Below are 16,537 nucleotides of genomic sequence, written 5' to 3'. Positions count from 1 at the left end.
TGAAGTTCCACCAATATTATGTCATTGGTGAATTGTTTGTATCCACTACAACTTAAAAAGAGAGTAGACGAGTGAACCCATGAACCCCCGTCCATTTTAAAACATTAGAAACACATTTCCAACACTATTACCACACTTTATAATTGTTATATCTATTAATCCAAAAATACCAAAAGTACTTTCTCCACATACAAACACACAAAACCCAAATACCATTAGCCTTTATTTACTTTTATTTAGTCTGCTTAGGTTGTTTACTTTACTTTTTACTTGTATTTACTGTTAGTAATACGAAACCTTGTGCTTGACAACCACACTGTGGAGTTGGGGACACAAGGCAAGAACTTTATCTTGCAGGTTGCTAGCAGAGGAGAGGAAGAATTCAGCTTCTAAGCCGATTCTCGGAGAGTTCGATATAAACCCTCGAGTCACCCTTGTGGGAAAAATACGCTTGCTACAACACTCTGCACTTGAAGTCCCAACGAATTGGTACACACATAGTTGTTGCCATCAGTCCCACATATCAGCACGACATATTTTTCACACTTCTTCTTCCTCTTATACCAAGCTTACCCAGTGACATCTACCATCGCCAACCCAATGTTCGTCCACCCACCGCCGCACGATCTCCACCGACCAGGGCTTGATGCGAACCCCACCCTTTCGAGCATGACTACGGATTAATATATATTAGAACACACTTTATTTGTTGGAACACTTCTTGGATCTGTCAATTATTTTTATGGCCGAAGTCCTACTCTTCATGTCGCTACTGCCACCGTAGAGAGATGTTTTCAGCTATGAAGATTGTGACAAATGCATGCATAACAAATTTGGTGATGATTATTTGAGCCATAGCCTTATTTACCAATGAAGTGATTGTTGATTGTTTCCGTAAGAAGAAAAATTACCGTGGAAGAAATGAAATGTAATGTCTTAATATCTTACATAATATCTATGTGTACCAGTTATCACCTCTATTCGTATTTGGATGTCTGATTCTAACATGTGTTGTCTCTTTACAGGTAACACCAATTATTTACAAGATAAATAATATTCTAACATGTGTTTTTCTTGTAACACCAATTATTTACAAGATAAATAATATTCTCTGTTTGGCAACATATGAATGTTTGGATATCTACATCTTTTTGTTAAAAAGGGTTGTTCTTTATTAGAGAACTTGTCATACTGCTATTGAATGAAGTTGTTAATGAATTATGAGATAACTTCTGTATATACTTGACATATTTTGATTTTTTTACGCGTACAAGTGTATGTGTTTTGAAGCTGCTATACATTATGCCACCAGTCCCATTTTTTCTCTGAGTCCGCCAATGATTACAACCAACATATTACTTCCTCTGATCACTAATTTGTTTGCTAAATTCATTATATTAGTGAACATCGGAGTGATGCAGGGATTATACAACAACAACAACATCAGAGACTTTTTCCAAGCCAAGTGGGAAACAAATTAGTGAACAGAGGAAGTAATATGTTGGTTGTTATGAATTATGAGATAACTTCTGTATATACTTGACATATTTAAAAAAAATTGTGCATACAAGTGTATGTGTTTTGAAGCTGCCATACATTATGCCCCTAATCCCATTATTAGTTAGTGAACAGGGGAGTAATGCAGGGATTATACAACATCATAGACTTTTCCCAAGCCAGTTGGCCTATGGTAATATGAAACCCGACAGAAATAAAAGTAAACAAAAACAAGAAGGGGAAGGGGAAGGGGGGGGGAAAGGGTAACTATGAAACCCGACAGAAATAAAAGCAACCTCGATGTTCCTTTTATTTTTCAATTTTAAGCATAAAGGAACCACCAACATGTTATCATGTAAAGACATCGCACGCCATGCATGCTAAATAAAGGACCGAGCCACCGCAAGGTGGTACGGTCTCCAACAAAGATCAGACGTTGACGACAACTTTCTCACCCCCCGAAGAAACTACAAATACCGAATAAATTTATTCCCTAGCCACCTTGTGTTTAACATTTGAGAACAACAGTAGCAAGTTGCTGCTACACAAATTCCACGGTAATAGTTACATGGAGTCTTTGGAGAGCCAGTTAAGCGACGGCGTAGCCCGGGCATTCGTCAGCTCATCCACAGTGTCTCCCCGCTCAAAGACAGCAGCCGCACCCATTCCAGAACCTGTTCATTGATAATCTATGTCAATTACAGTTCTAACCAAGTAGAACAATCTTCTTTCCACGCAAGTAAATGGAATAGATCATGTACCTATGCACATCGAAATCACTCCAAACCGGCAGTCTTTGCCCCGACGCTTCATCTCATTGAGAAGAGTGCTGACACATCGCGCACCTGCCAGGATGAAAGCATGTAATATGGGGATGACAAACAGTCGAAGGGTGAGCATGTGGTGAGCACAAAGGTGCACCCCAACATGGAACATAATATTTTGTGAGTAGCAGAAAACAGATACCTGTGGCACCCAGTGGATGTCCAAGAGCCATTGCACCTCCGTTAACATTGACTTTTGCAGGGTCGAGATCTAACTTCTTCGCACAATACACAAACTGAGATGCAAAAGCCTATGTACAGGGGCAACTGAATATCATCCAGCAGATAATACTTTTATCGAGTGGAAGAACTAGATGGAAGTATACCTCGTTAATCTCAAATAGATCAATGTCATTAATTTGTAGACCGGCAGCTTTCACTGCTGCAGGGATAGCAACAGCAGGACCAACACCCATCACAGCTGGATCAACCCCAACTGCAGTAAAGCCCCTGCATTTGCAGATTCATGGTGTGTCACTAAACAGAACTTCATAATAATCAATAGCATCATAAGTCTCTTCCTTGATGGTCATCAGAAAGTGCCGAGCCATAAAGTTGGTAATTGTGTTTGATATGTTTTGAGTCAGGAAAATTTTCTACAGGATACAAAAATAGCTCATCATATGTAAAGCATCTAGAGAAAATAACATTACCTGTAGATTCCAAGTATTGGAAGACCCTTTTGTGCAGCAATATCCCGCCTCATTAGTAGGACAGCGCCAGCTCCGTCGCTCAATTGGCTAGCATTTCCTAAGATTTAAAACAAACCAATCTTCAGAAGTGATACAAATTATAACATTTTCATTCAGTTAGATTTTCCTATTTACCAGCAGTAGTGGTCCCGTCCTTAGAAAATGCTGGTTTAAGTTTTGACAGGACTGCCAGTGTGGTATTAGATCGGATTCCGTCATCTGCTGACACAACAATCTCCTTCTGTTCACCAGTTTTTGGATCTACGATCTTCGCAGAACAAAAAAAGAGTCAGGGCAACATGTTGAGCGATTCTAATCTTTTATTAGGACAATCTTGAAAAGTATACGTAGTTATTTTAGAAAGAGAAAACAATGGCACTACATTTTACCTTTGTATGAACTGGGACTATTTCTTCTTTAAATTTACCAGCAGCCACTGCTGCGGCGGCCTTCATGTGAGACTCAACCTGAGCATTACAGTTAACAAGAATGAGAGCTAGAAGCTTATTGTGCGGCACTGCAGCAGACCAGCAGTTCACATGCACTGTCAAACACGTGCCACAAAAAGGACAATCATCCAACTTACAGCAGCTTGATCTTGCTCCATGCGTGTTATGCCAAACCGTTGCGCGACATTCTCGGATGTAAGGCCCATTGGGAGAAGGCAATCACGTGCTTGGGCAAATAGCTCAACCTGAACCAATTGGAGATTCCAACGCATTATATTATCAGCTTAAACATCTTAACACATGAATCTGAAGTCAAGAGTCTTGTTGCATCGACCACCCATTCGACTTACTTTGGGATTCATTTTCACATCATTACTACTAATTTGGTTCACTGTCATGGACTCTAGGCCAGCAGCGATACCTTTTGAATGGAGAGAACAAAATAAGATCAGTAATGAAGCCAAAACAAAATAATTAAAATCAAGCGTCGGTAAAACATACCAATATTGTACATCCCAGCTTTAATAGCAGAAGCAACATCTGCGACTGCCTGAAGACCAGAAGAGCACTGCCGATTTACGGTCTTGAGAGGAACCGTGTCTACATCACATGAGATCAAATTAATCAAGGCGGGGATAATCATGGTCTAGTATTCATGGTCTAATATTAAGCGCAGATGTGACAGAAATGATGAAATTACCAGGGAACCCCGCATACAATGTGGCCATCCTGCATTCTATGGCCCTTTGGGAGCCATGAGCTAAAACAGTACCAACAACAACGTCGCCAATCTCACTGGGATCCAACTTTGTTTTATCCACCAAAGCCTATAATTGAACAGGGAATATAGGAGAAGACTCCAAGGATGACGAGACAGTAGGAAACGGTTGACTAAATTGCCATTAACGCTGCAAAAGGGAAAGAAGATGGCAAACACAAACCTTGAATAAGGGCACCAAGAGGTCCACAGCGGGTGTATCCTTGAAACCACCTTTCGTGGCTTTGCAGATTGCCGTCCTATAGGCACTGAAGACATGGAAGGTAGATGCATGTTTCATGCTTGACCTCAGTTTATGGGAAACGGCTAAGAGAAGTAATCCGGAAAACTATTTGGATATTACTATTACTATGAATCTTGCTAGTTTTTATTCATTATTATTACATAGTAGATAGTACATAGTATATGTCCCTTCTCTATATGTTTCTAATGGTAAAGATCAAGTCTTTTGCGATCTCTAACATATTCTCCGTTGTTATAGAGACATGCAGCCTAGATATATAGGCTTCAGTTGGCTCTAAATCAGATTTGACCTGACAACGATCAAACAGGGGTCGCCAACATTTAAAAAAGAGAGGCAAGAATCCTTCCTGGAGTCAACCCGCCACTAGCAGCGATGTACATGCATGGTTCCACAAGTCGTGGTACCGTCCGTCGGTATCAACAGAGTAGAAACAATTGGCCCGGTATCTTTTTCTTTGGTCAAAAATGGCAAGCAGGAATCCTGGCGACCAGAGCTTAGCTACGGATCACCGATCCGAACAGAATCGAAACGGAAGGCAGGAGGGCGGGTAGAGCGGCCGGCAATTAATCACTTACGCGACGATGACGACGTCGTCGGCGAAGCAGGCGCCCCGGTGGTACGCGGCGCTGTCCCCCGCGGCGCACGCGCTGGCCTGCGAGACCAGGAGATACCGAGCAAGACACCGTCACAGATCTGGAACCGGCACGCCACTTGGGCGGCAGAGAGGAGCTGGAAGGGGGGCAAGGAACTCACGGAGATGGCGGAGGCAGCCGGGTTGGGGCCTGCCGCGGGCTCCAGGTGGCCCAGCAGGATCCTCTGCCTGTCGATCGCCTTCTCCATTGCTCCTCCCAACGTGTCTCGGAGACTCGGGGTGGTTGGTTTGGCAGTGGGCTCCTGGGTGACGACGGGCGGTGTGTGTTTTGTAGGGAGGGAGGTAGGGAGGGCGAGGAAGAGGTGTGGGAATTGCGGAGGAAGTTGGACAGAGGTCGACGGCGACCCGAGGTTCGGTGGAGTTGAGGTCACAGTCAGAGCAGGGATGTGAAAACTAAAACTTGGGATGACTAGACTCTGGGAGTCAGTCGCGGGCTGGTGCCTCGTGCAGTCGTGCGTGCCTGTTCAAGGACTGAGTCTGCTGGCTGCTGGCTGCTGCTGCGGGGTCAGGTGGGCGGAGGTTGTTGGGTTTTGGTTTTTTCCCACTCGGTCCACTCTCCACTAGTAGGAGTGGAAAGATAGAAAATGCTGCCCGGTGGCTTGGCCTGCCGTGTGACGTGTGCTGGGTTGAACTTGACCTTGGTGCACCGGAGCAGGATTCTGCACGAAATTCGCACGGAAGATTTCGTCAGTATTCCAATTTTTTTCTTTCTACGGGAAGAGCGCTCTAAAAAAATATAGGGGTTGCTGCATAAACCATCGTCAATGGTGATTATTTTACATAGAGGACCTAGAAAAAATTACAAGTTGGCCCTCAACTTTTGCACCGAAGATTCTAGAACAACAATGGGAAAAAGTAATCTAGTCCAAGCCTCTTCACTTATCTCTCGTCGACGAATCTGACAGGTCAACCTCAACACCACCGAGGACATGGCCGCTTGGGGTGATGTACTGGGAGTCTACCGCATGTAAGACGAAGGACCTCCAACATGGCTCACTGGTCTTGAGGTTGAGCATCGCCTCGTGCGAGCAGGGAGCTTGAAGCTCAGACGCAGTTGTTGCCGGCATCTAGGGAGGGAGAAATCGACTTCAGGCCATCAGGGTCGATGGCATCCATGCCATCAAGAAATCTCTCCCCAGATGTGGAGGAGCCGCCTCACTAGCTTACGATCACAGCAGTGAACCAAAGTTGCTGCGCAGGAACTCCACAGAGCACTCTTCCATTCTTCCTTCGTGGTCTCTGCTCCCACCGGCCCGCTCCAGCACTGTAAGAGCAAGATCCATATCCCGTGTTTTGTGTGTTTGATAACAACACTCGAACAATTCTAACCGTGCACAAAGTTTGTCATTGATAGGTTTGCAAGATGCACGGTACCCTCGCTGAGCACATTATGATCAGAAGACCGAAGCGTAGTTCTTAGGGTTTCTGGTTTTGTGTGTGTGTCGTGAGGTGACATGGTAGGAGAGGAAGAGAGGAAAAGCTGTTTTAGCCATAGCGGTACCAGGAGCGGTAGTACCGCTACCTCTACTGGTACCGCCCGTGATACCGCTCTGAGGCTTGCACATGGATATGCCCCACCGAACACGTTGCGGTACCTTCACGGTACCTTGAGCGGTAGTACCGCTTGAGGGCGGTATTACCGCCCACGGTACCGCGCTAAGTACCGTAACGCGTTACGGTAGTACCGCTTGGGATCCAGTAAGGTCTGGACCCTATTGCGGTACCGCGAGCGGTAGTACCGCAATGTGTCCACGTGGACAAGTTCAGTGGGGGATTCGAACTCAGAGCGGTAGTACCGCTTCCAGAAGCGGTAGTACCGCTTAGGCAAAAATGGCTGGTAACGGTTGGATTTGGAGGGACCTATATAAAGGCCCCTTCTTCTCCAGCCATCCTCAGCTCTTCTCTCTCTCTCTCCTCCATTGTTGCTGAGCTCAAAATTGAGGGGATCTCCTCATCCACCCAACCAATCTTGCTCATACTTTGTGAGGTGGTGGAGGAGACCCCGATCTATCATTCTACCGAGAGAAAGTCCACCAATTCGTGGTAGTCCTTAGTGGATCTTGTTGTTAGGGTTCCTTGGTGGAAGAGCTTCTTGGTGGAGCACTGGAAGAGCTTCTTGGTGGAGCACTGGAAGAGCTTCTTGGTGGAGTATTGGAAGGGTTCCTTTGGTGGAGCATTGGAGATGGGTTCCTATGGTGGAGCATTGGAGATGTGCAGCTATGGAGTCTAGCTTGGTGATGTTCTAGCTCCATAGGATGTTGGGAGCATCCTTGTGTGTGGAGCTCGCCCCAACCTTGTGAAGGAATCACCGCCTCGACCGGTGCCTTAGTGGAAGAGGGAGAGCACCTCCGTGGAGCTCTCTCGAGGAAGAGGGTGAGGCCTTCCTTCGTGGTGTGGCCGCCTAGTCTCTTGTGTGAGACTAGCACCTCCTCAACGCAGACGTACTTCCTTTAGTGGAAGGAACTGCGGGAAACAAACCTTGACTCGCCTCGCGCCCCCCCGGTTGTCTCGCTCCTTACTCTCGTTATCTTGTTGATTCCTTTACTTGTTGCACATGCTCTAGCATCATTGTAGGAACACCGCTATTGCAGAAGTTGTCACCTTTACCTTCCGTTGCGCTAAAATTGAAAAAGGTTAAAACTTGTCGTAGCGCCATTCACCCCCCCCCCCCTCTTGTTCGCTACGATCCATTCAAGTGGTATCAGAGCAAGGTTTTCTTGCTCGGGCTTTACCGCCTAAGAAATGGCCGAACAAGAGGTGGTTGTGAGTGGAGTTCTTCCCCGTGAGCAATCATCTCCATCATCAAGTGCCGATAATACTCCGGCTACTTTGTATGACCTCAAGAAATTGGAGTCATCCATTGTATCTCAATTGAAGGCTATGATGATGGAGTTGATTACTCCACAACCTAACCCCATCATAGATACTAATAGAGGTGTCAATGTTTCTCCATCACAAGTCGACTCTTTTACTTGTGTCGAGATTGTTGAGCAATCAACAAATCCACATCGGGAAAAGGATCTTGAGGATGTTGACACCTCATCAAAGGGGAAGGATGCATCTCCATCAAGTGATTATGACTCAAATGCTCAAATGCCCATGCCTTGCATTATGACTCATGGTCCACCACCATTACTTGAGTCTAATAGCTTTGGTGATTGGAAACTATTAATGCATTCTCATGTGCGCAGCACCTCTACCGAGCTTTGGCGGATCATTCAAGAAGGATATTCACCACAAGACCCAATGAACTTGACAAGAAGGGAAGTGGTGGACCACCAACTCAACGCCATCGCCATCGACATGATTCATTCGGCCATTACTCCCAAGGAACGCGCTCATATCCAATCGCTCAAGACCGCCAAGGAAGCTTGGGACGAACTTGACAAGCTCTTCCTTGGAAATGGGTACATCCAATGCTCTCATCTTAGTGAAGCAATGGCAAATGACTTTGTCATGATAGAGGGAGAATCGCCCGAAGAGATGTACCAACGCCTTATTGCTTTCGCCATCCAAATGCAAGATCTTGGAGCGACTTTTGTGGATGACCGTTGGATCGAGAAAAAGTTCTACAATGCTCTACTTCCTTGGAGTGGAAACAAGAAACCAAACTCGAGATCAAGGAACTCTTGCTTCAATTGTCGCGACAAAAGTCACTTCGTTGCGGATTGTCTCTACAAGCCAAGGGACTTATATGGTGGATACCTCATTCGTAAGAGCAAGTTTCGACCCCTTCCCAAACGGCTCCCCAACAACCACGTCACCAAGATATCCTTCACCGACAAGCCTAGAACTAACATGATTCAAAGTGAAGACCATATGGTGGAAAACGAAGGACTTGAGAAGAAGAAGGAATTGGAGCTTATCTCTCTCACCCAAGATTATGAGGAAGAAGTGTGCATGCGTATGACTCTTGAAACTAGTGCTCTTATTCTTGAAGACTACAACAACTCTCTCATCTCCCAACTCAAGGATCGAGATTATGCTCTTGGTTGGTTGGACAAGCTCAAGACAAAGAAGAATTATCTTGAAGAAGATCATGAATGGTCAATTGAGGATGTTGCAACCTTTGCCAAGAAGAAAGAAGATGAAGGTCCTAATTCATGTTGTGACAAGCTCCTTGACAAAGTATGCTTCTTGAGAAAACACAATGCAAAGTTCTTGGATGTCATCTCAACTCAAGAGGAGGCCTTAGATGAATACTATCGCTTGAGTAAAGAGAAGGTGCAATGTTGTGATCATGAAGAAGAGATTGCCACTCTAAAGAAACACAAGGCCAAGCTAGTTGAAGTCAATGAGAGGAAAAATGAGTCCTTGTTGGAGTGGATCCGTTTGAGCAAAGGAAAGGTCACATGTTGTAACCATGAGGATGAAATTGCTTATCTTAAGAGGAGCAAGGACAAACTTATGGTGATCAAGCTTATGCAAGATGAAGCCATAGAAGAATACAAACGCTCAAGCAAAGACTACATTTGTCGCAATCATGAGGACGACATTGCCACTTTGGAGAGACACAAGCACTCACTCTTGAGAAGGAATTCTCTTCTTGAGGAAGCTCTAGTGGACCGAGAAGATGAAGCTAATGACTTGAGGTCCGAGATTGAGAGTCTCCAAATTCAAGTCCAATTCTTGGAAGGAGTCATTGAAGCCCACGAGGACTTATGCAATGAAGGAGGAGTGGCAATTATGCCAAAGAAGATTGAGAGAGAAGGAAGGATCAATGAAGCAAAGAATATGAAGGTAGAGCCCATTGAGAAGTGGGCTCCTATTTCCAACTCTTGATCCGTGAAGGGCCTTGCTTTCGGAGGTGCTTATTGGGTGGATATCTTGAAGCCACAAGTCTTATGTCCGGAAGCAAGGAATTTGTTGCCGTCATCAAGTCCTTATATCCATCTTTCTCATGACGATGACACAATCAAGCTTAAAGGTATTGGAGCCTTGACAAAGTGGTGATCAAAGTCCTATCTTGTCAAGACTCCTACATATGTACTCTTTGTTCATTGCTCTACACTCTTGGGTCTTTGTACCTACTATTATGAACATGTTGTTGTCCTCTTGTGGAGCTAGTCTCCTCAAGGGGCCACGGTCTAGGACTAATGGAATTTGCTTCTTTGTGTAGAGATTGTGTTTTGTAGGAATTGTGTTGAAAGGAAATGAGTCATGATGAAGCTTCTCAAACAAGTTCAATACAAGTTCTATGACATAATCCTTGCAAGAAGAGGAAACAATGGAACATAGTTTGTTCTCAAGATCTTGGTTTTCTTCATTGGCAAAGAAGGAATCCACCTTTCGCTCCTAGCCATTCTCTTACCCTAACCTCATAGGGTTGCCGGAAGTGAGAGACAAACCTAAAAAGACACTCAAGCATAATGATGGAGTATGGGTCTATTGAGAGGCTTGTGGTATTGAGTGATGAGACTTCTCGATAGATATGATAGTTCTTTGGAGAAGGCAAAGTGCTTCTTGTGAGAAAGGAGATGTAATTCCCCCGATTACCATAGGAAGGATGAGTGTTGGCTCTCGCCAATCTCAAACGCCACCTTCTATGTGTACCGGGGAAGGACGAAGTTCCATCTATATGGAGCCATCTACACCACAAGGCCAAGTCTCTTCCATTGGACAACCAAGTGCTAAGTCACCTCTTCCACAACCTCAAGTTCGGCATCAACATCAATGACGTCAAGGCGAGGACCCAAATCTTGATAATGATCAAGGAATCTCACACGAACCTATCCTTTTGATCTTCTCTCGCCGGGGTGCTAATGCGTCAAGACTCCTTCATAATCCAAGCAAAGCACAAGATATTCTCAAGAGCAAGATGTGATGGGATCCAACGGTATAGCAATCTCAAGGATCTATTCTTCCCAAATGTGCCCAACAAGACAATGTACTCACTCTCTATCGTTTATCGTCAAGGTTTGCCTCTCTACCCTTGTGCCTTTCATTTGGACATTGTGCCATAAGTGGATACCTATACCACTCTTGTGCCATATGTCTAGATGTAAAGCACGCATGAACATAGGGGGAGTGCGGTTTAAATCATTGAGCTATCCCTCCCCCCATGATGCACAAAGTAACTCCAAAGCATATGCCATTCGTCAATCAAGTGACTATGAGCTTCATGCTGAGTAGTAGTCGTGATTCCTAGGTATCTACGCGACCTCACACTACCAAACTCTCACACGGTGGCTTCGGCCACCAAACCTCCTCTTCTAGGAGTTGTTGTTCTTTTTGATTTCTTTTTCTTTTCTCTTCTTGTTTTTGTTTGTCGTTTCCTCTTTTCTTTTTGTTTCTTCTCGGGAGATTCACCCAAGCTTGGTTTTTCTAGCTTTGATTCTTGCAAGCTTGGTTGGATAGTACCTTAACAGTTCCGTAATCTAATCCTAAGCCATCATCTACCTCTTGAGCCAAATCCGTCTAAAAGCACAAGTCTACACCAAAATATGAGCTCTTTTTGAATTTGTGGACGGTACTACCGCTTCTTGGGGCGGTACTACCGCTATGGGGCAGTTATCTGACGAAACTGAAAATTATCCCCAGAACGGTACTACCGCTCTAAGTACCGGGCCAGTACCGGTAAGCGGTACTACCGCTTTTAGGAGCGATACTACCGCTTGCTCCTTTTGACAAGAGGTACCGGTTGGGGTCGGGTCATCCCCAACTCACCACTTCTTCCTCTTCCACCTCAAGTCAAAAGGCATCCCCAAGCTCAAGAGCTCGAGGAGATCGGCCCCGATCTCCTTTTCCAGCCGCCATCGGCCCAATCTCCTCCGTGGAGAACCTTCCCCAACCTCTTCTCCGCCATGTCCTCCGGTATGAACCCTAAATTCTCTCTCTAGGGTGAGTTGATCTCCCTAGATGCATATGCTAGGGTTTGTTGGAGTTTTGTGGTGGAGAAGCACTCTTGGAAGCTATTCATGTGTAAGGATACTAGCTAGCAACAATGTGTGACTCTAGGGTCGATTTTGCCATGACCCAATCTCGATCTGGCTGTGCGAGCTTGAGCGGTAGTACCGCTCATTCTTGGGCGGTACTACCGGTCAAAGCGGCACTACCGGTTGAAATTGCGGTACTACCGCTCTGTATAAGAGTCACCAATGTTGCTTGTTAGTGTCCAATTTGATCTTTAATTTCTCGGCTTGTGCACTCATCCCCTATTCCCTCCCAAATCTCTGATGTTCACAGGTGCACCAAAGACTCGTGGTGGCAAGGTCAAGCCATCCTCTCGTCGTCATCGCGATGATGAGCAAGAAGAGATCATGCCAACAAGAACCACCAAGAGACAGAGAGATGCAGCAGCAGGGGCAAGGGGACCTCAAAAATCAATGCTCGATGTAAAGAAAGGCCAGTTCTTGGAGGTGCGGGGATCCAATCCTTATTTACTCCCAAGAAATGCTCGCCAATGCCCCAATACCTACCTCCATCACATCAATCAAGAGAAGATCTACACTGAGGTCTATGGGGCCAAGGAGTTCAAGTGTTGTCCCCAATACTCCATAAGCATGGACAAGCTCCACTCCGACCTCGACTACTTTGGAGAGGCACTTGAGATATGTGAGGAACAAGGTCTTATTCCTATAATGACCTTCTCTCATGATTTCTCCCGGGAGGTGATTTGCCAATTCTATGCCACCGTGGTCTTTCTTGAGGATGAAGGAGGCTATTGCTCCTTGAAGTGGATGACCAAGGAGCATGTGATGGAGGCCTCATGGCAAGACTTTGCTCGATGCCTTGGTTATGAGCTTCCCGAAGACAACTCCAACCACTTCCGCATTCATCTCCAAGCCAAGCCCATGGCCAAGGAGAAGATGGCCAACCTCTACATTCGAGGGAGGATGTTGTGTGGAAGCACCAAGGGACTCCTACCTGTCTATGATATCATGAACCGCATCTACCACAGCACCATCAACCCCAAGCATACCAACCACGATGAGGTGCATGGATTCCTTGTGAATCTCCTTGTGCGCACACATGAGTTGAGGGGCCGCGGCAAGCAACTGGACATCATGGACTACATTTGGCATGAGATGCGTGATTGTGCCTTCCTCCGCAAGCTTCCTCAGTACGCTCCCTATCTCATGAGGCTCATTTGTCTCAAGTGGGATCAAGAAGGCCGCGGAGATCTTCTGGAGCAATGCCGCCCCAACGTCACCATTCACAAGGAGAAGAGTCCTCTTGTCAAGGACCATGACCTTCCAAGGTTTGGCAAAGGAGCTCCCAAGGAAAAGGACGAAGACGAAGCCGACAGCGAAGACTCCGACTATGTGCCCAACTCCATCAAGCAAAAGGGCCTCTTCGCCAAGCTCACCGCTCGCCTCAAGAAGTCCTTTTGTTTCAAGAGGGACCTCGAAGATAGGATGTACCAAGCTCATCACGACAACAAGAAGATCCGCCAACGCCAAAAGGCGATGATGAGGCATATGCAACTCCCGGTCTCCGAGGGCTCCGAGGACAACATCACTCCTCCCGGTGAGTGGAAGTCAAAGCTCGTTTGGTCTAGCTCCGAGGGATCCATCCCCGAGCCACCTCATGGCAAAGGACTTGCTCAAGATGAAGAGTATGAGGATGAAGAGGAGGAGGACGTCGAGGATGAAGGTGATGACAACGAGGATGATGATGATGAGAAGGATGATGATGACGAGGAGGATGACATCGACGAGTGATTCCCTTGGGACGCTAGTATGCTCCTTCTCCCTTTTTGGTGTCTCGATGCCAAAGGGGGAGAAGTTGATCTATTAGGACGGGAATTTGCATGGGGATGCCAAGGTCTTTGTGGCTTCGTTTTGGTTCTTTCGGCCTTGGCATCAAACTTTTTCCCTAGTTATTCGAAACTTTATTCATATGCGTGTTTGCTACTCTATTCGTGGATCTCCCGATCCCCCCGTTTGTATTAAGACTTAATCGTGCATAGCTTTATGGTCAATGGTCTCCATTATTTATTCTTTGTTTGGCCATATCATTCCTATGGAGGCACTTATTATTATGGTGAGTTTGGGTTTTCTCAAGGCAAAGGTATGAAAAGGTTCATCCAAACTCCCCTATATACAAATATTCTTGCCTCTATAGTGTACTTGTGCTACATAATCTTGTCTTATGATCATCTTAGCACTTGTGCTTGGTTTGTAAAATTTAGGGGGAGTTCTCTCTAGGATGTGTGCATTTGTATACAAATGCATATTTTAAATATGCACACATCTAGGGGGAGCTTCGCCTATACTTGCAAACCAAAATGCCTTATCATAATATCCTATGAATTATTGCAAATTCGTGTGTTGTCATCAAACACCAAAAAGGGGGAGATTGTAAGAGCAAGATGCATATCCCGTGTTTTGTGTGTTTGATAACAACACTCGAACAATTCTAACCGTGCACAAAGTTTGTCATTGATAGGTTTGCAAGATGCACGGTACCCTCGCTGAGCACATTACGATCAGAAGACCGAAGCGTAGTTCTTAGGGTTTCTGGTTTTGTGTGTGTGTCATGAGGTGACATGGTAGGAGAGGAAGAGAGGAAAAGCTGTTTTAGCCATAGCGGTACTACCGGTACCAGGAGCGGTAGTACCGCTACCTCTACTGGTACCGCCCGTGATACCGCTCTGAGGCTTGCACATGGATATGCCCCACCGAACACGTTGCGGTACCTTCACGGTACCTTGAGCAGTAGTACCGCTTGAGGGCGGTATTACCGCCCACGGTACCGCGCTAAGTACCATAACGCGTTACGGTAGTACCGCTCTGGTACCGCTCGGGTACTGACAAGGTATTAACTTGTCAATGCCTATGGATTGTAGGCTAGGGTTTAGTTGGAAGTAGAGGGCAAGTAGATCTCGAAGGTTTCAGCCGAAAAGTACTCGACGATTATTAAAACTAGGGTTTGTAAACAATGATTCGATGATCTCTGCGTCCCTCGACTCCATCTTATATAGGAGGCGGAGCCGAGGGATTCGTGCTGTACAAGTTACAAAGTCCGGGAAGGTTTCTAACTCATCCCGCAAGATTACAAATAAGACTTTCTATTACAACTCTAACTTTCCTTAATACTATCTTGGGCTTCCGAATCTTCTTATTCTTCGGGTAGTGGGCCTTCAGTAAACCCCGGGTACTATCTCCGGCAGGCCCATTTGGGATGCCTATGTCAGTAGCCCCCGAGATTTTGCTTGAATCGTAGGGTCAAGGAAAATCTCCACTGTTTATTTTTATTCGACAGCTTCGACTTTTCTATATTTCTTCTCATAAACATCTATATTGTACAGGGATAATGGTAGTTGGGGCTAGTTCATCTGACGGATCAGGTACTAGTTAACTGCTCTAGTGGCAATCCGCAAAAACCTACTTCAAGATCACGTCCCTGGACATGACCTCGGGATACCGGTGTAAACTTCGACAGGTGCCGCTTAAGGTCTTACCATTCTGTCGAGTCCCAGTAAAATTTATCGGGTACCTAACGCGTCCGTTAGGATTTTTCTTCGTATCTGTTGATACGGATAAAAGTAGCAGAGCGCAGTCTTCGGCGATGCCACGCCCAACAGAACGGATCTGGGGTCTTACCTTCGCAAATTTGCGGCATTCAGAAATTGATCGCAACTTTGGCATTCTGAGAATATATTGTCGAGTGCTTTTTCGGCTGTTGGAATGGCACATTTTATCGAGTCAAAGATGACTTATATTGCCCTCCCGATGGGAGTGATGGGGATATGCCCATAGGGGGTGGGTCGCCAGTCCCAGTCGCCATGAAGATAGAGGCTTGGGTGGATCGCCAGTCGCCTAAGCGACTGGGCCCTAAGGCGACTGGGCCGTGATCCCAAGGAGGAGGTCCACACGGCTGGACAAGAAGATTACTTGCGAGAGGGATAGCGGATCCCGGATTAGTAGCAACTGATATGATTCGGAGTTATCTCCATGTAACCCTAGGCCGGGGGTGCTTATATAAACCCCCGAGCTTAAACCCTAGAGGACACCTTACTCGAGATCCAATCTCCCCCTGTAAGCTCTCGGCGTAGCCGCCGACTGAGCCCCCCCCATTGTAATTCTCCACAGAGCAATAAAGATCTAGCAGGACGTAGGCCTTTTACTCTCCGGAGGGGCTGAACCTGGGTAAAACCCTTGCGTCTCTTGCACCTCGACCCGTAGATGGCAATGTTCCCTTCCCCTCGCATCAATGAAGTGCTACCCCCTGTAGCATCTGCCGTGGTTACATCCACGACAGTGGCGCCCACCGTGGGGCATGGGACATCAAGCCTTCGAGCTACGGCGAGGCCCTACTCGCCAGTTCGGCGGCCGGTTGCTTCCGGCAGGATGATCGCCACCGGCAATTTCTTCCACATCCAGCCAAGCACCTACCGGCCCGCCTCGTCACCTCTCACACACGCCTGGATGGTGCCGATCGGCTCCATCAACCTCTT

The 16,537-nt window shown here is 46.2% G+C and overlaps 1 protein-coding gene across 1 annotated transcript; it reads right to left on the bottom strand.

The window, feature by feature from the left end:
- Window positions 1-1,831: 1,831 nt before the first annotated feature.
- On the bottom strand, window positions 1,832-5,493 carry LOC127299276 (3-ketoacyl CoA thiolase 1, peroxisomal). Its single transcript, XM_051329226.2, has 14 exons — window positions 5,238-5,493; window positions 5,060-5,136; window positions 4,404-4,488; window positions 4,163-4,289; window positions 3,964-4,062; window positions 3,813-3,883; window positions 3,600-3,707; window positions 3,403-3,480; window positions 3,149-3,281; window positions 2,975-3,071; window positions 2,648-2,771; window positions 2,464-2,572; window positions 2,259-2,342; window positions 1,832-2,171 (listed from the first exon to the last, which is right to left on the bottom strand). The coding sequence occupies exons 1-14, from the start codon at window positions 5,322-5,324 to the stop codon at window positions 2,062-2,064; spliced, it is 1,389 nt and encodes a 462-aa protein (XP_051185186.1). The 5' UTR covers window positions 5,325-5,493; the 3' UTR covers window positions 1,832-2,061.
- Window positions 5,494-16,537: the final 11,044 nt, after the last annotated feature.

Source organism: Lolium perenne, chromosome 1, assembly GCF_019359855.2.
Source record: "Lolium perenne isolate Kyuss_39 chromosome 1, Kyuss_2.0, whole genome shotgun sequence".
Classification (NCBI taxonomy): domain Eukaryota; kingdom Viridiplantae; phylum Streptophyta; class Magnoliopsida; order Poales; family Poaceae; genus Lolium; species Lolium perenne.
Note: the sequence above shows the minus strand (reverse complement) of the source record. Positions and strands in the feature narration are given on the sequence as shown.